This window comes from Malus domestica, chromosome 16, assembly GCF_042453785.1.
Source record: "Malus domestica chromosome 16, GDT2T_hap1".
NCBI classification, from domain to species: Eukaryota; Viridiplantae; Streptophyta; class Magnoliopsida; order Rosales; family Rosaceae; genus Malus; species Malus domestica.
In genome coordinates, this window is record NC_091676.1 from 5,865,683 (window position 1) to 5,889,841 (window position 24,159).

A 24,159-nucleotide genomic window follows, 5' to 3' on the forward strand; every position below is an offset into this window, starting at 1 on the left:
ATGATATCTCTATGTTAAACTGTAATTTGCAGGTGTGAAATTTATGAAAAGAAACATGATTAACATCCAACGCCTCTCGTGGATTGACTCCGACCCTACTGATTTGTATGAACAATCAATTTACACAGCCAAGCATATACAAATACTAGTACAAAAAATGAAAAATGCTAGGAATACTCTATTTTTATATCATATTAGTATATTATCTGATGTGATAAGTGATGGGTACATACCACATCTATTTATGTGTTTATATAAGTGAAATAACGGTTGTATATGAATTACTTGCTACTTTATGTAGTACATCAACATGATACAAATATGTAGTTATCCTAGCATTACTTTACAAAAATAGACAAACATGTACCAATATTAGCTTTACAAGTTAACCTACATAAAGATCCCATAACATGATTGGCTTCGTGTGGATAGATTTATCAATCAGCCGAAACACAAGATGGTATGCGACATGCTATTATATAAATGGAGAAACCCTTTGAAAAAGAAATACTTCATCCAATTATATATTGCATGTAGTGTACCGTACATCAACAAAATTTTATTGTGCAACCAAATGAGAACATGATTGGATTAAAAAGATGAATCTTTGGGGGATGGGCCAACCAGATATACATTTCTTAACCAGTTATTTTGTTCCACGTCGACGTTTATGAGCTCAATAACATTCCACCAACTCCTCCAATCGATCGATACGTAGAGACATTTTTAATTGTGATTGGAACACGAGTCGTGCATTATATATTTTTATATGATTGATGAAACTTTTTAATACTTAAATTATTAATATTTTAACACATATTTTACCATTTATGTAATAATATGTGATGTACTATCTCATATTTCGTTCACACTGAAACATCTTTCTGATACGTGATCGAGAACGAAGGCAAAGCAGTTCAACCCCAACTTTGACCATTCCGCATCCCTTACTGTCACTTCGCATGTCATCATCCGTCACTTTCTAGTCAAAATATATATCCATCTCCCATTTATTTTTCTTTGTCTTCCTGTATATTTTACGTTTGGATTAATTCAGTTTACTATTCTGAAATTTTTTCGTCTTCAATATTTGATACAAGTAATTTTTTTCGTCTCAAAATAGTACCTAAAATCATAATTTTAAGACACTTTCATACCTTTATTAAGTTTTCCATCAAAATCTTCATTAACCGCTGATGCTACCCAATTGAAGAGTGATTTGGACGTCTCGTGTTAATATGGACCTATGTGGTATTAAAAAAATTTAAAAAAATAAAAAATAAAAAAACTGTTCTCTTCTCTTCCCCGATCCCTCTCACTCATCCCTCTTCACCCCCTCCCTTCTCTATTCCCAAATCAACCTTCACCCACCCCAACCCAAACCACGCCACCCTCGTCGCCTTCCTCACCAACTCACTGGAACCGAGCCCTCAACCTTTCCCTTTTCTCTTCCCTCAACGACTCTGCTCATTTTCGGACTAGCGACAGAGATATGCGATCACTCGAACGCGCAATTTCACATCCCTAACCCTAATTTCTGATTCCCCTTCTCGATCTCTCCGATTCGATTCGAATCGAGAGTAGCTGAAACGATGCCGCAGCAATGGGCGATTTCAACCTCGCGCTTGTCATCGTCGCCATTGTTCTCTGCATCATCGTCTTCGTCTTCAATGTCTACCTGCTCGTCAATTACCAGCACCCCGACAGCCAGGTTGGACCTACAAGTGGACTTCCCCTCACAATCCGCCTGTGTCCCACACTCGGGCTCCTTTGGCGATGCCCATTGTAACTCCACTCCCGGTTCGGGCAACCAATCAACGGGCAAACCCGAATCCAAGTTCACAAAACTCGTGTACGCGCTGCAACCCGAGTCTCTGACCCGGATCATGTACGACGTCGACGACCCGCCCCCCGAAACGTGCATCAGAGCAAATCCTTGCAAGAGCCCACCGATCCGGTGCCATTGATGTACGTGTGGCAGAGGCTCGACGCCGTGCTCGTGTTTTTCATCATCCCCTTCGCTATGTTCTATTACGAAGGAGACCAGGACAAGTAGGTACTTCTAGGGTTTTTGACCAATACTCATGACGCCGTGCATGTCAGATTGTTGTGTATTCAGCTTGCCATTGTTGATTTGTGAATTGGGTTTGTGTTTTTGTGTTCAGGAGTGTTGGAAAACTGGAGGATATCAATGATTTTGGTGGATTCTCCGAAACGCAGAGCCGATTTGACGGTTATGGAGGGGGTGAAAAGGGATGAGTGGGAGAGATCGGGGAAGAGAAGAGAACAGTTTATTTAATTTTAATTTTTTAATTTTTTAATACCACATGGGCTCATATTGACACGTGACACTCAATCATTGTCCACGAGGGTCAACGGAGATTCTGACAAAAAACTTAATGGATGTATGAAAATATCTCAAAATTATGACTTTAGGTACCATTAGACCAAACTCAACCCTGGGCTAAATACTATTTTTTAGGTTTTATTCCCCTCCAAACCCAACCCAACCTAACCCATGCTAAATGTGTGAGCTAAAAGTTAAAAGCCAAACAAAAGCCAAATTTCGCTCAGGATTTAGCCCAAAAAATGGTGTGGGCACCACCAATGGGACCCTAACCACATGGGCATGTCCATAGGATTGATTGAATCCAATGGTTGAGATCGAATATAATCAAATCTAATGGTAAAAAAAAAGATATGACGGCCCAAATTTAAATTCAACAACTAAACTAATTTAAAAAATTATTTAACTCAAAAATCACCAAAATTTAGTGATTTTTCAATATTTATCAGAATTTAAATATTTTTCGGTTAAAATATTCATAAAATTAAATTATGATAGTGTACATAATTTTTTTTTTTCAAATTACTTTAAAAGAAAAAATTAGCCTAAATTTATATTTTAATAATCTCAGGCAAAAAATATTTAGGTCATAAGGGTTGGAGCAGAAAAATTATTTCTGGGCTAAAAATTTTAGGTTTTAGCCTAAGGGTTGAAGATGGTCTTATGGGACGAAAAAACTTCATGAATCAAATGTTGAAAATAAAAAAACTTCAGAGTAGTAAATTTAGATTAACCCTTTACGTTTTGTATGAATAATCATTAAACAATTTCTGTTTTCACACATAATGGATCCAACATTTTATTTTTGATCGTTACACATAAGTAGAAAGAAACAGATAAAAATTAATTTATGCAGGTCCGCACTCATATTAGTTAAAATCAGTGTAGGATTATATAAGACCAAAATATTGAAAGCTGCGTGTACTTTTTATAGCTTTCCTACAAAAAATGTATATTCTATCAAGTTCCGATGTAAGTTTTTTTATCGTCAAATCTTATTCATTGCGTTCCTAACGAATGATATAACCGTTGAACATTCAAATGTAAAACACACCATAGCATGCCAAAAATCCCCATAAATAACGTAGCCCGAGCGATCCAACACAAGTATCTCTAGTAAAACTGGAAGAAACCAGAAAGAAGCTTCTATCACACCAGCATTCCAAGTTCCATTTCAAACCCACACCTAGAAAAAAAAAAGTAAAAATTATAAAAGGAATTCACCACGCAAATGCGATTCAATAATTTCGTTGACAAAAAGTCTTCCAAATGCATATCCACCAAGCTGGACAAACATTCAATCCGCGGCCTACACCAAGTCTTCGCCGGCTTCTACGTTTCTTGTTAATATCTATCTCCATCTCTACTCTTTACATTCTCAAACTCATTCTCCAAAAACCCCACAACCACCAAAAAAAGCTATAACAAAAACAAAACCCTAAAGGTAATCATGAAGAGGTTTCAGTTTCCACTCCACCTTTTTGCCATTGCTCTCTGCCTCTCATCGCTTTCACAGACCTCAGCTCGCTTCTTCCCCAACATCTCCTCCATACCGTCCTACCTCGTCCCAAACGCCACCATTCCTGGCGCTTGGGACGCCTTCAAACACTTCGGCAACTGCCACGCCGGCGAAAAAGTCGACGGCCTCAGCAAGCTCAAAAAATACTTCAACCGTTTCGGTTACATTCCAAATTTACCTACAACCAACCTCACCGATGACTTCGACGGAGACCTTGAAGCCGCCCTCAAAACCTACCAAAAGAACTTCAACCTCAATGTCACCGGCGAGCTCGACGGGCCCACCCTCGAACACCTCGTCAAACCCCGATGCGGCAACGCCGACATAGTCAACGGCACCACCACTATGAACTCCGGAAAACCGGCGTCGTATAACTCCACCAAGTTCCACAGCGTCTCTCACTACTCTTTCTTCCCCGGCACCCCCGTCTGGCCGCAGAACCGCCGCGACCTGACCTATGCTTTCTTGCCGGAGAACGAGCTCTCCGACGAGGTAAAAACCGTGTTCGTCGGCGCCTTCCAGCGGTGGTCGGCGGCGACACCATTAACTTTCCAAGAAACTACCTCCTTCTACTCGGCGGACATCAAGATCGGATTCTTCGTCGGAGACCACGGCGACGGCGAGCCATTCGACGGGGTTTTGGGGACTCTTGCACACGCGTTCTCCCCGCCGAGCGGTAGGTTCCACCTGGACGGCGATGAGAACTGGGTGATCACCGGTGACATCAGCAAGTTCTCCGTGGAGTCAGCCGTGGACCTTGAGTCCGTGGCGGTGCACGAGATAGGGCATCTGCTGGGGTTGGGGCACTCGTCGGTGGAGGATGCGATTATGTACCCGACGATCTCGTCGCGTACGAAGAAGGTGGAGCTTGCCAGTGACGACGTTTTGGGGATCCAGACGCTATACGGCGCCAATCCCAATTACGACGGTACGACTACATCCGCGCCGTCCACTCAGGCGAGGGACACGTCTGCTGCTGGGGACCACCTCGGTTCTACTCCTACTCCGCGGTTGTGGGCCCTCCGTGTCGTGTTAGCAGTTGGATCTCTGTTACTATTGTTTTAGTTTTTTTTTAAAATTTAATTCTGGTTTATTGACTAGGATTCGATTTACCCATTATTTTATTACATTTTTTGGTTTCTTATTGTGGATTTGGCACTGTAGGGATGGGCTGGGTATGGGCAACCGCGGTTACCCGTTCATTTAAAATTGACGGTTATGGTTATGGGTAACTATTTAGACAAATAAACGGTTATGGGTATAACCGTTTATCTATGAAATTTAAATAGACGGTTATGAGTATTATCTGCGGTTATAACGGGTATTTATCGGTTATGGGTAATATTCGCGGTTATAACGGGTATTCATTTACCCATTTAATTTAATATATGTAAAATTAAAAAAAAAAATTAAAAACCCTCAAAGAACTTACAACTTGTAAGTTACTATTATTTGTTGCTTCCCTTAGCAGCAGTCTTCTCCGCTATTGCCAAGTTGATTCTCTCTTTTGACCCTATTGCCGAGGTCAGAGAGGTACGTTTCTTTTTCTTATTCTTCTTTGTACATTTATATATATATATATATAGACACTCACATTGAATTGTCATCGTTTTTGCGTTTTGGGTTTTTATGTTCTTCCATGCATTGTCGTTTCAGGTCGGGATCTTTGTTTGTTTCTTAATCTTTTACTTTTTGATCCTGATTTCTCGGTTATGGGTGTAGTAGAAAAATATCGTTCGTAAACTATTATTTCAATTATTGGAATTATATGAGGATTTAAATGATTAAAATAGGGAAATGTATGCTAAAATGTACTTATAACAGTATTTAATTGTCAGAAAATGAAAATTATGACAAATTTTTCTTTTATAATTTTCAAATTGTTAAAAAAAATAATGTAGACGGGCGAAAAAAGGGTTAATGGGTAAAAAAAAGGATAAACGGGTGAAAAAACGGGTAAACAGGTAAATGATTATGGTTATGGTTAAATGGGTAAATGGGTAAATGGTTATGGTTAAATGGGTACATGGTTATGGGTATGGATAACCGTTTATAAACGGTTATGCTTATGGGTATAACCATTTATGTAATTACTCTACAGGTAAACGGTTATGCAGGTATGAACATAAACGGTTATGAGTAAATAACCGCGGTTACCCGCCTGTCATAACCGTTGCCCATCACAACTCATATACAGTTGAATACAGTTAGGACGAACATATATTTTCAGCACTATATATTTACAATTGAATATACAGTTTTTTTTATATTTATATATATAAATCATTTATATTTTTTTGTACGATGAGTGTTTAGGCATTCGGATGAATTAAAATAAATCCATCATTAATTATAAGAATGTTACGTATGAGATGTGACCATAAGCTTTGATTTCTTTGACTCTATTATTTTGCCTTGTGAATTTCTTTTCTATATAGGTCTGGTAGGACTTTGGCGAAGTAGGATTATTCTCTCTTTTATTCTCCTTTTCTCCTCTCACGCTAACCATTTTGTCTTCTGTTCTCTAAAAAAATTGATATAAAATACTAACGTAATTTAATCTTGTTCAGAAAAAATAAGTGGAATCCGTACAAATAACACTGAAATGATAATGATTCTGTTTTGGGCCTGGACAATGCGGGCAAGACAACGCAACACTGGGCCTTTATCTTTGGTGCTACCTGGCTTCTTCCTCTCGGTTGTAGTCCCCTTACTCTATCTTATTAACCACAAAATTGACGTCCTCTTCCTCTATTCCTTTTAAAAGGGGATCTAGGAATTGAAACTTTAAGCACCGGTTTCCAAATGCTCATCTGGGTTAAAAAGCTAAAAGGGTGTCTGAATTTGTTCCATTGCCTTGTGATTAGACGAAGATCAAAACTAAAACCTAAAGGGATGCTTGAACTTGATCGAAAAGACAAGGTGGGTTTCTTCACAATATCTTGTGAAGGAGAGGGATATGATGAAGAATTAGGGCTTTTTTTATTATCACATTCTTCATACCATATATGGACCACCTCTCTAATAGAGACGGAATTTACATGCGTTGGTGGACTTTATCTCTATTAGAGAGTAGTACAAATGTGGTATTAAAAATGTTATAAGTGTAGTATTACTCTTTTACAAAAATAGAAGACTTGACAAAGTTAAACTCATGGTAACTCAGAAGAAGCATTTCACAAGGAGAATGTAGGTAGAGGTTCGGTAGAGGCATGTTTTCTACCGCATATCTAAACTCAGATTATTCAACCTTTTTAGTTTTAGATGAGTAAACAACGAGCTAGATGAGTGCATAGATCAGTTGTACATGTGAAAATGTGTGAACTTTTGTAGTCATCTTTTCGTGTTTATTTGGTAAAACATAATTTGAGAGGATCGTAAGGATCAGCTAAAAAATCTTAACTAATTATTAGGCCCAGCCAATTGACATGATCGGACAGCTCTTTGCCAACCTAAAAGTTTGCAATCCATTGGGGAAAAAAAGGTCGAGGGAACCAATGATTTAAGTCCAAATACTCAACTTGCATTCTACACAAAAGAAGGTGGAAGAATCTGGCTTTCTCTTAAAAATATATGCGTACATATATGGGAAGCCTTGTGTCACAAAAGAAGGCACTTGCACATCCTCGATCGTCAAATAAGCATACCGAAAATATAGTAAAATTTCAGCAATAGGCCTGTAAAAAAGGGCCGATCGAGGCCACTTGTTATAAGCTTCTTCTTTATTAGGTCCTGAGAAAATTTTAATTGTGATAGGAATACAAGTAGTATATCATGTGTTTTAATATAATTGGTGAGAAATTTTATTTTTTAAATTATTAACCTTTTAGGATAATTATTTCACCATTTGTATAATGATATATGATGTACCACGTACCGGTCACATTGAAAAATATCTTCTGTAAAAAAGGCCGATCGAGGCCACTTGTTATAAGCTTGTCTTCTTTTGTAGTCTTCCCCTCTATAAAAAGTAAACTCCATAAAATTCCAACAACTCATTTAGCTCTAGGCTTCTAGCTGCATTTTCGCTATTCCTGTTAAATAATATGGGACTCGTTCCATGTCCCTTGCCCTGTCACACAAGCACAGAAAGTAAGGAAGAATCTTCAACCTCCAACTCCACCTCCAGTCTTCTCTCTGAGTCTTCAACCTTCTCCTCTCTGTCCTCCCAGCCAAGTCTCCCTTCTGTTCCTTCTCTCACCCCATCAAAATCCAACCAATTAGTAGTACTACGATCCTCAAGTGTTCATCACTGCTGCATAGCCACTCTCCAATCCCAGTCCTACATCTGTACCCTAGCCCTATCTGGAAACTTCCTATACAGTGGCTCATCCGACGGTCAGATTACAGCATGGAGTAGTACCCTATCACGCCCTTCAAATCCAAAATACAACAAGGTGGTAGCCACCGTCGCCACTCCCAGCACCGTCAAGTTTCTGGTGGTTGTTGGGAGTGGGGACGACCGCAACAAGCTCTTATTCGGTGCTCACCAAGACCATAAAATCCGAGTCTGGAAAACTAACACGAACGACACGTATGAAAAACTAAAATGTATAGCCACACTCCCAACTCTAAAAGAACGTGTCACAAGATTCTTATGTTCCAAGAACTACGTGCAAATCGGGCTCCACAAGAACGGCACCTGGGAGCATCACATCGACGCCGTCTCCGCTCTAGCGATATCCAACGACGGGTCGTTTCTCTACTCCGTTTCATGGGACCGGGCGCTCAAAATATGGCGGACTTCCGACTTTAAATGCATGGACTCGGTTAGTAACGCCCACGACGACGCCATCAACGCCGTAATTTTGTCAAGTGACGGAGCTTTTGTGTACACCGGCTCGGCGGATAAGAAGATAAAGGTGTGGACGTGGAGGAAAGACAAGTCAACATCAGTAAAGCTTGTTGGAACCCTAGAGAAGCACAAGTCGGCTGTGAATGCGTTGGCTTTTAGCACCGACGGGTCCGTGCTGTACTCTGGTGCCTGCGACCGGTCGGTTTTGGTTTGGGAAAGAGATGGTGGTGCGGACGGCGGCGGTGGGGACATGGTGGTGGTCGGTGCGTTGAGGGGACACACACAGGCGGTGTTGTGTTTGGCGGTGGCGGCTGATTTGTTGTGCAGTGGATCTGCTGATTATAGTGTTAGGGTTTGGAGGAGATTATCGTCAGGGCTAGTTGGCGGTGATCTAAATAGGAGTTATTGCTGTCTGGCTGTGTTGGAAGGTCACAAGCGGCCGGTGAAGTGTTTGACTGCAGCTCTTGATAATAGTGATTCTGGTGATTCTTATTTTGTTTATAGTGGCAGCTTGGATTGTGATATTAAGGTCTGGCAAATTCGGGTTCCCCTTTCATAATTTGGTTGGACTTTACATACAATATTGGTAATGTTAGGAATAGAATCTATTTAAATTATATTTTATAAATTATATGACTTGATGATTATATAATTATTTAAATATTTTCATATAACATATTCGAGTGAAAAAACATGTCATGTACATTTCTAAAACCGTACAAACTGAGAAAATAAAATAAGTATTATAAAGTTTGTGTATGCCATTAACATATCCAGAATATTGTTGTTTCAGTCATAGACTCATAGTTACTAATCACATTATTGATCACTTTTCTAAACAAGTGAAGTACTTGAAATTAGGTTGAAATTCTTTGAACCTAATTTTTAATAAGTTTTTAAGTATTCCTTTTCTTTGTTACATGTGAAGATTCTAGAGATGGAATTTTGGGCGACAAGGTGATAATCCCATTTAATCAATTGATAATATTCCTTTTTATGATGTTTATTACTTTATTGGATTTTAAATTCTTCAATATTTGATAAAAGTAAAATCACCACTTTCAAGTTTCAACCTAACCTTCGGTTCAACCTAGCTAACGTAAGTGTGTGAATATGATCTTTCATATTTGAAATATATTTTGCAAGAATGGTGCTATTTATATACCTATTTTTACTTTTCATATACACATCTTGTTAATTTTTGTCATTTAATATTCTTCATTTCATTTGATCTGACAACCGAAATTTGAGTGCGGAAGATAAAAGAAGTGTGGAGATAGCACCATACTTTTTCAAATGAAGAAGTCAACATACAGTTTGATTAATTGTTTGAAAATAATATTTGATTAATTGTTTGAGAGTGGATGGAGAAACTACACTTGACCTAACATGATATCCCAATCAAACTAATTGAAAAATGAAAGAATAGTAAAAAGGATAAGTAATATCAATTGCACAAGTGATGCTTTGTCCGTGTCATATGTGCATAGTGCATAACGAAGTACCCTAAACCTTGACATTAACCTGATTCTTAACTTACTACAGATTAATCCTCTGTATATTGACACTCAGTACTATGATCTGGTGATATTTCTCTTCACTTGAAAGTGAGAGATCTTAGGTTCGAATCTCGTGGATAGCGAATTCGATTCCAAATTAGGTTACCAATTATGTGGCTTAGGTGAACTTCTTCTCCCCTTAGTGTAAAAATATTGATGTATTAAAAAAATCCTCTGTATATTAAATTTAAGTAAGTGCAGTTTGGTGCCATATAGTTTATGTTCACTAGGCTGAATTATTTTGTTTGTTTTTGTCAGAATAATTGGTTGCTGAGCTAAGAGTGCACATAATGCATGCACATTGCACACAAGTTAACTTTTAAGGTTTATAAATAGATAATTTATTCCGCACTCTCATTTTTTTTTCTAGGACTTCTTTTTTATATCTATGAAAAGTGCGAAGGGGAAAACGAGGGTAAGAATATTTTCCTTGAGGAAGTATTTTGGGCGAGTTCATTGCTACATGCCTTGTCCTGTGACCCCAAACTTTTGGGCTATGTTTTCGGACTTGCTTGAGAAGACGTTTCGAGAAAGCCGACAAAGAAGAAAGAAACAAGTAAGGTGGGAAATCAACAAGTGGTTTGACATTTTACTCCTGGTAGTTTTTGGTTCCTAGCTGCTTCCTAGTCCCACTTCCTACGTTATCATCTCTACCACACAACAATTATTTTCCAACTTTAACCCAACATTCTCATTGCACCGCAAATTCCTCTCTTTTGTCCTAAAAATTGAGATGAGGAATCAGATTAGTTAGTCCCCACCTTCAAATCTACCAAGAAAAATTACCTGAGAAGCAAAACAAAGTGTTGAAAAACATTAGTGTTTTGTGGTTGTTTAATTATTTGAGTTTTTTGTTAGTTAGGATTTGGGTCTTATCCATTCGAATTTCAGTAAATGTAACTTATTAATATGAATAACAAGTCATTTTATAGTTTTTATTTAATAAAATAATGTTCATAGTTTATCTTTTGTTTGTTCGTAGTACTCTGGTTTTCAAATCAAAGTAAAAGGACAAGAAAGATGAATTCCTTCGCGCTGATGTGATCTTACATAAGAGATAATAGTTGTGAGAAGAGTTAAACTAGTAGAGTGTTACTCATAGTATGGACCAAAGCCTATGATTGTTGGCCCTTAATAATTGAACTTCTGGCTAAAAAATCAACGGTCATATACCTTTGTACATTTTTCTAGATAGTTCATTCTCATAACTTTCGTTTTTCCTCGCTTGTAGAAAACTATTGTATGTGTCTAATCTCTTTAGTTCGCCAGGAAAATGACCTCAATCTTGTAGTTGTTCTTTCCTATCAAGAAGTCAATGTTCAAACATGGGTTTAGCTAATTAAGTCGGCGAGAATAATGTGTTTCTCACTTTACGCTCAAGTTTTAATTGGTTTTGAAGTTGACAGAAAATGAGAATAAAGAAAGAATTAGTTATAGGGTTGGGGTAAGTTTGTTGTGGAGCCCAACATGGTGGCTGCTGGGTCTATATGCAGTATACTACTCCATGGCTCCTCCGAATTTGATTCCAAAGAGTGTGACTTTTTGGGTTGCCCCAGGAAATGGAATCATAATCATAGCCGTGACAAATTCAAATTTGTTGTGGAGCCCAACATGATGATTACCTTCTTCTTCTAGCTCTGAAGGATTTTAAGGTCAGCAACAAGTTATGTGCTATAATCTATATGAAGAATCCGATTAGCCAAAAATCTTGTGCATTCTATTTATTATCATTTTTGCGGAAGTTAATAAATCTGTGGACTTTACTCAAAAGTGATTAATTGCATCATAGAAGCGAATTAACCCTTGAACCAAATGTTCTGCTTAACTAAGTTTCCCCCTTCAACTTTGTAGAAGTTCGTGGCTAGCAAGCAGAAAGAAAAAGTACTTAAGCACTTAAGTATCTGGTCGCTTTTTATCGACGATATGACAGAAGCACTGGCCCCAATCAAGAGCTGAAGGCAGCTGAAAGAAAGTGGAAAAAAGTTGAGTCCATTAAAAAGTAGTGAATTTACTTAGGGTCAAACATTAAATTACTCCCTCTAATAGATCATATAATTTACGTATAAAATAACATTTTCTACATAATTAATTCGTTGTAATAACATTTTCATTCTAAAATAAAAGGTGAATTTTATTAATACATTCATAACAATTTCGTTAGGCATCACAATCATAAATATTCATCAACTTGAGCTATTAATGTCGATCTATTTTATCCTCCTTACAATTTCTTAATCATCTTCAGCTTCCTATGTTCCTAACCATAATCATTCAGTTTTGTAATTATTATTAAAGGGAAAACTAATGAAAATAGCTTGAAAACTTTGAGTTTTAACGAAAATGACAAAATAAATGGTAAAGTGAATAGTACCAAGATTGATTTTTTAGTGTAAAAATGTGATTTTTCGTTAAAGTGAACAATACCGATAGCTTTTTGTTAAAATTCTCTATTATTTTCTGGTCAATAACATAGTTACAAAACTGAATGATTATGGTTAGGAACATAGGGGTTAAAACAGATAATTAAGCAATTGCAAGGAGGATAATTAAGCAGTTTTGTAATTACTTTCACCGCAATCAACATCTCATGATTGGGGCAAAGACGATAGTTAATATATTAAGACTCAGTGATACAATCATTTTATCTGCCTTTTAACTAGTCTCTTTCATTTCTGCAATTCTACCTTCATTACAGATGAAACTTCGATTTCTAACAGAACTTATACAACGTAGATATACTGCATCGAATTGATATTAAAATGCAATAATTTGTAGCAGGCATCTATTAAAAGGCTATATGTATATAATTAAGTAATTAAGAGCACGTTGACAAACCATTTCGTTTTTCTTTTTCAGTTTTTTATTTTTGTGCGCTTTGCTTGAAATATTAAAGAAGTATATGAGAGAAATGATAATGGTGGCAAGAGGAGCACAATAAAGAAGAATGAATGGAAAAAAAAATTCTTGAAAGTGATAATAAAAAACCTAACATCGTTTTTTGTTTTTATTTTGTGTATCAATCTTTACGACTAATACATTTGCTTTACATCTCTCCTATCATCCTTCATATACTCTTCTACATCTAATATGTTTTACCCTCTACGTCTAACACAAAATTAAAAACTAAAACTAAGCGAACCTCAAATGTCTAAGGTTGTAAACCTTTTGAAATTTAAACAAGTTGTAAGATGAGGTGTATTGTATAAGTATTTTCCTTGACAAGTACATGTCTCCAACTCTTGAAAGTGGAAAATATTTACCAACAAGAAAAATGAGAAATGTTTCTTTCTAAAAAAGTAATAGTTTTAACAGAAAAGAGGTAAAAGATTGTAAAGGTAAAAACACAAGCTATAACATATTTCTTCGGTGCCCTACTCTCTCTCTCTGTACAGTAAAAAACACCGCCTCTCTTTTAGGCTTTTAGCTGGTAGAAGTACAACAAAGGCTTATTAGGTCAAAAGCTTTCTGGGGTTTCGGAGAAAGTTGACAGTGTGGTGGTATAGCATTGTGATAATTATCTATCCATGTGGAACAAGTAACATTAGCCATCCAAATTCTCTCTTTAAATCTCTTCACTCCCTTCAACGCAAATAAACACAATAACCACGTACAGCAATCTGCAGCAATAATCATCATGTCTTCTTCTCCCCTCTTCCTCTCATCATTAACCCCTCCTCACTCTCATCATCATCACCAGTGCTCCTCAAACCACCCACCAAGACCGCCCTTCACCTCCACCTCCACTCAAAGAAAGCGAAAGAAGAAAGCCAGAGAGAGGTCAGACGACTACTAGCCTGAGAAGATATATGGGTTCACTCAAGAAGAAGAAACCCTAGCTAGCTAGGGTACTCTCTCCTTATCTTCTTCTTGGATCGATATAGACTAGCAGCAGATTTTGATGTTAGTTTCTTTCTTCTCTTGAGGTCTCTTGGGGAATTGAAGCGTTGTGGTCCGATTGTTTGCTAGATCAAGCAAATCTCTACGCAAGGTTGAAAACTTTCGTCTCTACACGGACGATGAATTGCTTTTAATTTGCTGGTATCTTAATTGAATTTGTAAGGGTTTCAGTCAGATACATAGCTAGTAAATATATGTATGTTTTGATGAGCTTAAAAGTTTGGTCGATTGAATAACTAATATACCATGTATGTGTTTGTGTTGTGTGCTTGTGCTGTAAAAGATTGTATGCGTTCTCTCTTTCGATCTCTTCCTACAAAATGAATATTGTGATTCTATGAGCCTATGGTTGTTATTTGTCAAGACTCTATATTAATGGTGCATTTTCTTCTTAATGGATGGAGCTCTGAAATTCCATATGCATGTATGAGTGCTTAAATGAGTAGCTGAATTAATTTTTCCAGGCGTACTTATTTCCATACCTGTTGGATGCTAATGGATTCAATTTTCGAGAGAGCTGTATCGATCGTATGCCTGCACATCCATCGAGTGATCATATAAGACAGATCTGCAATATATTAATTATCATTAGGATTCTTCATTTTGAGGCCTCTACATATCTTATTTAAATTTTGTGTCTGACCTATATATGTAGTTAGTAGTAAAACATTTTCTGATCAGGATAAAATTCAGCTTCACGTAGCTTAATTGGCCTAACGCCTGGACTCGAAACCGTGAATGATTTGAGTGGTTTAATCTTAAGTAGTCGACCCCTTATTAAATTTTAATTCATCTTACTAAGTTTGATTCATCTTCCATCTCTATTTACAGAGAAAAGGAGAAGTAGTACTTCCATGAGTGACTCACGTTATATCCACAATTTTAAACCTCCAAATCTTAATACAGGTCCTAGCACAGTTTATATGTGCATAATTAAGGAAGTCTTAATCATTACTTAGGGTTCGTAATCGTTCTTGTGTTCATTACATTTTCGAAGGACCACAGTTATGTGCCTTATATTTCCAGCTTACATTTTCTCTAGCTATATAGTGCAGCATGATGATGATGATGATGATGAAGCTGCTCCATGCACATGCATGTAACCCTATGCATGTCATGATGTTATGATTAGCCTATATAATAATCAAGTTGTTGCTCTCCGATTATGATCATATAACTGCGTCATGATATGGTCAGAGATTAGTGTGAGCTAAATAGTTTTGCTAGTTAATTTGAATCATTTCATTACATACGGTCATCCATCGAGTGGAAGAGTTTATAGTGTTGTATATTGTGGCGTAAAAAGGTTAGGTTAATTCTTATTCGACTCCGACTTTCTTTTTTATTCTCACATGTTGTGTGATCGGAGGTCACACATTGGAGAGAGCTTGTTACTGTACCAATCGAACTCTCAACTTTTCTTGATTCGAACTTATTCTCACTTGTTGGAAAATAGTTATTTATTTTAGGGAGACTTTGGATGCGGTCCCTAATTATGAATAATCTTTGACTGAAACTTTTTTGGTTTTCAATTTTTGATCCAAGTCCCTAAAATTAATTGATAATTTATTTCTATGTACGTTACTATATTTTTTAAATTAAAAATTAAAATTTATAGTTGTTTATAGTAATGAGATTTTAAATAAAAAACATAATTTGTGGGATTAAAAATATTAAAATATAAATATACTATTGTGTGTGTGTGTGTGTAAACATGGTACATTCATAAAAAATAACCAAAAAATTATTGTATCAAAACATGGGTACATTCTTCAAAATGGGTACATTTAGCAAAAATAAAAATGGGTACAAATAAATAAAAAAATATGGGTACAATACAAATAAAACTTTAAAAAATATGGGCACAAAAAGAAATTAATATATGGGTACAAATTAAAATTGAAAGGAAAATTGGTACAAATTAAAAAATGGTTGCAAATTAAAAATGGGTACAAACTAAAAATAAAAATATATGATAAAAAATTTAGCCATAAATATAAATATACTAATTGTAATATTTTTAATATTAAATGAATATATTTAGAAATAAAAAATATTTTATTATTGAAATAATTAATGATATTATTAATACAAAGAACCTTGATCAAAAATTGAAAAGTAATAAGGTTTTAATCAATAGAGTAGTAAAAATAAGGATAAAAACCTAATTACTCATTTATTTTATTGTTTGAATTTGGGCTTAGCCCATTAGTATTAAGGTTTGTTTTATTGCTTATTAAGATTATGTTAGTTCTCTATATATATGGTACTTTGTAGCTCGTAGAAATCAAGTTATTCACAATGTAGTGTCTTAGAGTTTTGTAGCCGTTCCGTCATTCTCAGTTAGTTTAATAATATTCTTATTATTTTGTTAATCTCGTTCGTTGCGCACTCTCATATTCAACTTGGTATCAGAGCAGGTTTGATTCTTTTAGATCTAATCTGCTTCTGTTTGTTCGTATCAGTTTGCCTATGTTTTTGCCCAGTTTCGTTTTCTGATTGAGTTACCCCTTGTTGTCGTTACCAGAAAAAATAAAAATAAAAATCTGTTAAAGTCTGAAGCCGGAGTCGCGCCGAATCACCAGCCCCTGCTGTCGCCCACCGCTGCGTTTGTTCTGTTCTGTATCACCACTGCATCAGACCCTTTTGAATCTGACCAGCATCCGTAGTTTGCCCTGTTGAAGGCTGTTTGATTCACCCCTGCAACCACGCCGTCGCACCGAGCTGCTGCTATTATTGCTGCTGTTTGAAACTTTGAAGAAGATCCAGAAAAAAAAAAAAAAACCAAACAGAAGAAGGAGAGAGTAGTAGTTAGGTTTTGAGCCCACACAGGCAAGGAAGAATTTTTTTTTTTTTTTTTTTTTTGTGTTTTAGGCCCACACGGGCATGGGAAGAATTTGTTGGTTTTTTGTTTTTTTTTTTCTTTGGGCCCATGTTTGATATTTGGTTTGTGTTTGGAGCATGTTGTTGCTGACCGCAACAGTCGCTGGAGTGCCTGGAGTGTTGATCACTCAAGTGATAGTTGTTAGAATTTGTTGGCGTTGTTCGTTTGTTGGTATAATTGAGATGTGGAAATTTCGTTCGTTTAGTGATGGGTTCTTTCTATATTCTCAACACTAACCCATTTGAACCAGAATCAGTTTGCCAGCCAGAATCAAGTCAAGAATCAAGAATTAGTTTGCCAGTCAAGTCAAGTCAAGTTCGCCAGTCAAATCAAGTTCAGTCAAGTCAAATCTTAAGATCTTGTGAGTTATTCTCGAACCAACTTACCAAATAAATTAGTATAGTTAAAAAAAAAAAAAAACCAATTAAATGAGTATTGTTTCAAACATTACCAAGAGAAATGCTAAGGAGACTTCCTAAAAAATGAGATTCTCCATGAACTCCTTGTCACCTCATGTTTTTTTCACAATGTTTTATAATGCTGGCACAAAAATTGACGTTAAATTGAGTCTATAAAGAGATCAAATATTCTACACCCAAAATGGATGTGGCCTCTCTGTGGCTAAAAACCTTGACGGACATGTATTTATGAACTTAATTTTTCTTAACTCATTGTTATAAACTTAATATGCTTCAAACAATAATTGGGGCCACATACCCATTTTGGGTGCAAAAGATTTTATCTTGTCCATAAAGGTCTCACTTTGAAAGAGCATCCTTAGCATTTCTCACATTACCAAATGATCATTTGATGTGCACTTTTTCATAATCCATAAGAAATTAATTAAGCACTCGTAAATTTGCAATCAAGTGATTTAAATAAGGTTAAGAACAATATTACTTCATTGAATACCAATTAAAATGCCAAAAGGCGCCCTATAAAAATAAATTTTCAAAAGGCAATTCAACGGCGAGATGTACTATGACAAAATTCTCGTTTCATGAAACATGTTCTTCGCGCCACCCCAACATTGAAGTTCTTAATAATTGGGCCGTCTTTTGACTTCGAGTTGGGCCTTGTATGTGTATGATGGGCCTTTTTTCATAATGTCTGATGAGACTCTCGATCTTTAACACATCCTTAATGTAAATAATATCATTTGTTAAAAAAAACTAACAAAAAAAAAAGATAATTATTTACCAAAGAAAACATGGTCCTTTGACTCATTTTCTTACATTTCGTGCTTATTTGTATATATTCTTTTTGAGTTTTTAATTTTTGGCCTTCCATTTGAAAAAGGGGTCAAAAGTCAAAACACTGAAAAAGGTCGTTCTGATTTGTGGAAGGAAAGCTTGAGAATTTGAGCGCGTCCGGTAATCTGACGGCTCGTATTGGCCGATCAAAAAACACCAATCTCTCTCTTTCTGGTCTTCGCAGCTCCGGCCTTTTGATATTCCTCCGCGACGCTGCGTCATCGTTTTCCTTCGTTTCGAAGTTTCGACCCCGAAATCACCAATCTCTCTCTCTCTCTCTCTCTCTAACCCTAAGTGCTCCCCAGAAGTGACAGACAAGCAGGCGCGTATCAATCAATCTCCTCGAGCATCTCTTTGGCTGGCATCGGCTATCGGATTAGGGTTTCTGCGGCGGTGATGCCTTGCAGTAAAAGCTTGATTAGCTGATTGATTTCCTAGGGTTTCTGATTCGAAACTATGTCAGGGAATTCGAGGGGTCGAGTCACCATCACGCTTGGGCGCGGTGGCCAGGTATCCAATTTCTCATTTTCTCCTGTACAAGTTTGAGAAGTATACATATATTTATATATGTATATATACGCATGAATATGTATATATATTTTTTCTTTTGGGTTCTCCGTAGAACTAAACAAGCATACTTTTTTAGTTAGTGAAAACAAACTTGAAGTGGGGGAATTGAATTTTATGCATTTAGTTGTATTTACTCGATTATACGTCAACAACTGCTAAGAATGTTGGATTTTGCTTTTTCCTGGTTTGGGTGTCCTTGAAAGTTCGTTGACTTGTATCACCATTTGACAGGTAGTGAAGAGGTCTGTTTCGGGGTCTTCATTAGCTGATTCTATACCTGTGGCTGGGACCAAGCGGTCTGTTAGAGATAGATTAGGAAGTAATGTAGACGGTTCTTTGTCGCATGGAAGCTTACACAACAATAAACGGTATGCCCTTCGCTACTTCGAATATCATATTTTATCCGCTGTGGAAAAGCTGCTGTTTTGCTGAATAAAATCATGTCTGATTTAGTGCTTCTGTTCCTAGTAGATTGTACTATTGATATGAAATTGAATAACTTGCCTATCGAGTTATATGGAGATATTGGTATGTCGCAAAATATGTGTATGAGTGTTAAAAACAGAACCAAATGGATTTGATATGTAATTGGTTCTTACAACCTATGTGCCAGAAATTCCTTAAAGAAGTAAGAGTCATGTCTAAAATAATTTATTGTTTAATTTTTCCTTTTTTGCAGCCAGCGAGGAGACAATGATAGGTCAAGTTTGAATTTCAATGGTTACGATGGTAATGAGCTTACTCTGGAGAAATTGAAATATTGCTGCATTACCACATTTCTGAATTAATTTCCATTTTCTAATCTCTACCTTTAAATCTCCAAGATGCACACATTGGTAAAGGTGATCTTCGATTTAAACTCATGCAAAAAAATGCATTTAGACGAGCTCAGAGTGATGATGGTCAGAGGCATGGGGACCTTCGTGAGAAGCTTTCAAAGGCAGTTCAGCGCCCTGTCACTGTCCATGAGTCACGTCAGCACCTTCCTGAAATAAAAGAGACTAGCTTTATGGGTCGAATTCCTTCTTCAAGGGCAGATGATTTGCCTCATGTGGACTCATTAAGAAATTCTTATTCCCCTTGGACTCTGGATCATTTAAGACGAAGATCCCCAGATAGAGTTGTAGTCACTTCTAGGGGTCTCTCCCCTCCAAGGAATCCTGAAGAATTGCAGAGAAGGCCACTAAGCAGGGCATTTGATGATGTCAGATCGGATTCATATATGAGGAAAGATGTTCTCAGTGCTACAAGGCCTGCAAGTACTGTTCCTTTCATGTCCAGTTCTCCGTTGCCTCATGTGTCTGCGAAACCTGTGGCCCCACCCCCACCCCACTTGAGTCAAATTCCTCCACCGAGCAGTATTGTTCAGAAAAGTTCATATGTGGTACATGTTACTTGCCTTTTGCTATCTGCTTTACTTGTATATCCAAATATGCTATGCATATGTAGCTCTATGTAATAGTAACTGAATGGAAGGTCTAAGAGTAAACTCATTAAACTTGTTTATGCTTTAGGTCCAGTTTGTGTTTCCACAAATGCGGATCTTACCATCATTTTCATGCCTACTGCTGCCTCGCCCCCACCCCCATCACACAATTTGAACCATATCTATCTTTCGTGATGCAAAAAAATGCCCTGTCTGCATGATAAAGAAAACAGTATGCTGCCTTCAAAGTTCTGGAATTAGGAAAGGCAGTTCCTCAAGATTAGATAGATTAAGTGGTGAAACAGAGGCCGTTAAACTCAATTTCTTGCTGAAATTAGATAATTGTTTTTGGAGAGGTAAGTTTGAGATACAAAAACCTACAAAAAGTTGGTGCTGTTTTCTAAAAATTGGTCCATCACTACACAAAAGTTATATATTAGTTTACGGTATGAAATGCTGACAAAACTGCTTAGGGGGCGAAATGGAATTTGCTAGTTCTTGCCCTTATGTTGCCCACATTTGGAGGATGAGTAATCATTGCATGTGATTTTAGATGTAGAAGTCCATTCAGATCGTAGCAGATGCCAGTTTTACTAGTTTGTGGTAGGTTCTACAAAACCACCAAAATTATAAATGGATAGGCTAGTTTTTGGGGGCATACTTCTAAAATATTCGCCAGTGGTTGTAAGGTTAAAATTTTTAACGACTTGAGAAATTTCACCATGCTTGTGCCTCACCTGTGTCTGTGGCAGCTTTTTGTTTAGCCTTGGTTCTTGGAATTAAAAGGAGATTAAGTACTTTTCCATGGTTGTATTTGAATGTTTTTATGCTTATTAATTATAATTACCTAGTGTTTCAACTTTGGATTAATAACCACCTCAGTAATGGGTTTACAAACTTTCTGTGTGTTTGGTGTTTGCAGGGTGATGAACAGCAGACTGTAGATGGCTTGCTACATACGCTGGGATTGGGAAAATATGCCATTATTTTTAAGGCTGAGGAAGTATGCTGCTTCGTATCTTTGTTTTTTTTTTTTTTTATGTCAGTGTGTATGATTATTCCTTGGGCTACATTAAACCTGAAATTCATGAGCATTTGGCCTGTAGTTTTATAATTTATCTAATGCATTTTTTCGGTTCCTAAGTTTATAGACTGTATTGCATACAGAACAACCTTGATGAATTCTTTCTATCTTTTTCTTTGTTTCTTGGGCATCACATTTTTTATGCATAGCGCCACTCATTTGAGGTGTGGTGGTGTTATAAGCATTGTTTCTAAACCATATTAGTGAAACAGCACGTGCTTCTCAAATAATATTTGAAAGTGTTTTAACCTTTATCAGACTTGCCCAGATAGCTAAATTTTGGAGTTTTGGTGCTTGCGTGGCCGTAAATAAGTTACTGGCTTCGCTCTGATGGAGCTTATAATTGATATATCTGATCTTATGCAGATTGATATGGCCGCATTGAAGCAGATGGGAGAACATGATCTCAAAGAGCTGGGAATACCTATGGTACTTCCCTTTTCCCCCTTTTGTTTTTTCTTGTTAGTTTGCTTTACTAATGATGTCCAACTTGGGTGTTTTATGGTTTATGGTTTTGTTGCTTAATCCTACTTTATTAGTGTGCATAGTAGCATTGTGTTGCATTGCATTCTACCATCTGGGGAAGTGTCTTTTGTGGTACTTGTTCAAGTCCCCACTTTTATGTGGATCAACCCGGCACCTCGTCAGCGGTGTGCGTGTTGCCTTGTGACCTTTGGATGTGGCTGTGAATGTATTAGAGTTTCTCATTTTAGAATATAGAGTTAACCTGCTCGACATACGGTGTATTGTTGGTTCTCATGAAGATTGATTTTGTTGCAGGGACCTAGGAAGAAGCTTCTTCTTGCTCTCCTGCCTCGTTCCAAGCGGCCTCCAGCGACAAATATACGTTGAAAACCAAGATATCTTGGGGCCATCGGTTACTATTCGGTGTTTGAAAGCTCATATTAGAAAGCCCTCTTTTTATGATATGATCAGCGTGTACTTGCTCCAGTCGGGGTGTCATATTTGCCCTTCAACCAGTTGTCACATTTTTTAAATTAGAGATCGTTGTTGGTTTATAGTAATTGATGGTACCAGAAAATTTTTTAGATGTAGAATGATTTATCGCTTGTTCTAAAACTTGGCCCACCAAATGGTAAGACAAATAAGTAAGGCTTTTAATTATTTTAGTATTTGTTTATAGTTTGCTTATTTCAATAATTATATAATTTGCAAGTGGTCATTTACCACAGTAGTGGAAAAGTGTTGAGTTTTTGCATGATGGCGGAATTTAAATTATGTGAAATTTAACATTTAATCTAACAAAATTCATCGTTTGACAAAAAAAAAAAATTATATAATTCATTTTCAAGTTCCAAGGACCGTGAAGCATTTGGTTCTAATTAAAATAAGGGGTGATATTCATACACCATTTTTTACTTCTCATACACCCTTTAAATTTTCGGTCGTCGGATCAGATGAATTGAAGAAGATCAACGGACAGAAATTAACAAATGGTGTGTGAGAAGTAAAAAGATATGTGTGGATAGCACACCCCTAAAATAATGGTACCACAGTGTTTGTCCTTGTATGATGCCTTGAAATGGGGACAAGGATTGTCTGCCCTCCCACTTCTGGTGCTCTCTTATTTTGTATGGTCACGGTTAAGTCAGGTCAACATTTTATATTATTTTTTTTAGAGATAATAAGACAAAAATGAATAGTAATATAAAATGTTGACGTTGCTTAACCATGAATACACAAACAGAAGGGCACGGGAGGACACTGAAAATAGGAGGATAGACAATCCTTGTCCGTGAAATCGAATCATGTTAGTGATTAATTAATATTTAATCTAACCAAACTTATGGTTTGAGAAAAAACTATATAATTCAATTTCAGATTTCTAAGGAGCACGAAGCATATGGTTTTGATTAAAATAATGGTGGGACCCGATTTGTCTAAGCCCTTTCAACAAGGCAATAATTGAAACCCCATTAGGCTATTTTGCCTAGTTCCTCGTATGGTAGTTTTGTGTACGTGGTGCAGCAAAATGGAAATGCCTACCATTGCCTAGGCCTTTGGAGATCCTGTGAATCGGGTGGGACCGGTCGTGGGTGGATGGGATGGGACCAAATACATGGGTCACCTTGCGTATGAGAGTAAGACCACATGGCCATGTGGTTCGATAGGCGGATACTAAAATTGCGGTATACAATAAAACAGCATGTTTGAGACTTGCTTTTATTTTGGGATTACATTTTCCTTGACTCCGTTACATAATACATATGATAATACACCGCCTTCTAAGAGTTTATTAGGGACTACTTATGTTATACTGATAAAAAAAAGGGATTACTTATATTATAAATACTTACGCTCATAAGTTGGTTTTACCATAGAGTAATATACTAACTACGTCGAAATTTTTATTAAAATTCAAGTGCTTTTTTCAAAAAAGCCTTAAGATGACTTTCCTAGAAACCGTTTCTACAACTCTGTGCACTTTTAACTTTTAAATGACATACGTTGTTAGAAACGGTTTTCTATCCTAATCATTTATATAGTATATACACACCAAGCACCAGGAAGTTGAACGTCTAATAGTAAAAGAGTGATTGCGTATATATATGTAAGACTTCAGCTCTACCAAGCTAGCTATGTGCCTAAACATATTCTTTCAGATCAATATTTGGATTTGGATAATCTGCACTCTGCCGCTAAAAAATGTTAAGAAGTCAACGTTATACTACTCTAAAAGCATATTTTAAAAAACAAATTCAATAAAGGAATGTAAAAAATCATATATATGAGGTTTCTTCTGTCACTCTCAGTACTGGATTTTCTTCAAGTAAACCCTAATTCAAATTTAACTAGGAATACAA

General features: G+C 36.7%; 3 protein-coding genes across 3 annotated transcripts; all 3 read left to right on the forward strand.

Annotated features, from left to right (window-relative positions):
- The first annotated feature begins 3,415 nt into the window (after positions 1-3,415).
- On the forward strand, positions 3,416-5,010 carry LOC103416535 (metalloendoproteinase 2-MMP). The gene has a single exon (XM_008354781.4). It carries the CDS (start codon positions 3,798-3,800, stop codon positions 4,929-4,931), a length of 1,134 nt encoding a protein of 377 aa, XP_008353003.1. The 5' UTR covers positions 3,416-3,797; the 3' UTR covers positions 4,932-5,010.
- A 2,813-nt stretch (positions 5,011-7,823) lies between these two features.
- Positions 7,824-9,667, forward strand: LOC103416534 (protein JINGUBANG-like). Its single transcript, XM_008354780.4, has one exon. It carries the CDS (start codon positions 7,913-7,915, stop codon positions 9,218-9,220), a length of 1,308 nt encoding a protein of 435 aa, XP_008353002.1. The 5' UTR covers positions 7,824-7,912; the 3' UTR covers positions 9,221-9,667.
- An 8,564-nt stretch (positions 9,668-18,231) lies between these two features.
- On the forward strand, positions 18,232-22,459 carry LOC103402974 (uncharacterized). The gene is made up of 7 exons (XM_008341767.4): positions 18,232-18,764; positions 19,056-19,192; positions 19,504-19,553; positions 19,649-20,208; positions 21,173-21,253; positions 21,701-21,763; positions 22,115-22,459. The coding sequence occupies exons 1-7, from the start codon at positions 18,711-18,713 to the stop codon at positions 22,184-22,186; spliced, it is 1,017 nt and encodes a 338-aa protein (XP_008339989.1). The 5' UTR covers positions 18,232-18,710; the 3' UTR covers positions 22,187-22,459.
- The last annotated feature ends 1,700 nt before the right edge of the window (positions 22,460-24,159 follow it).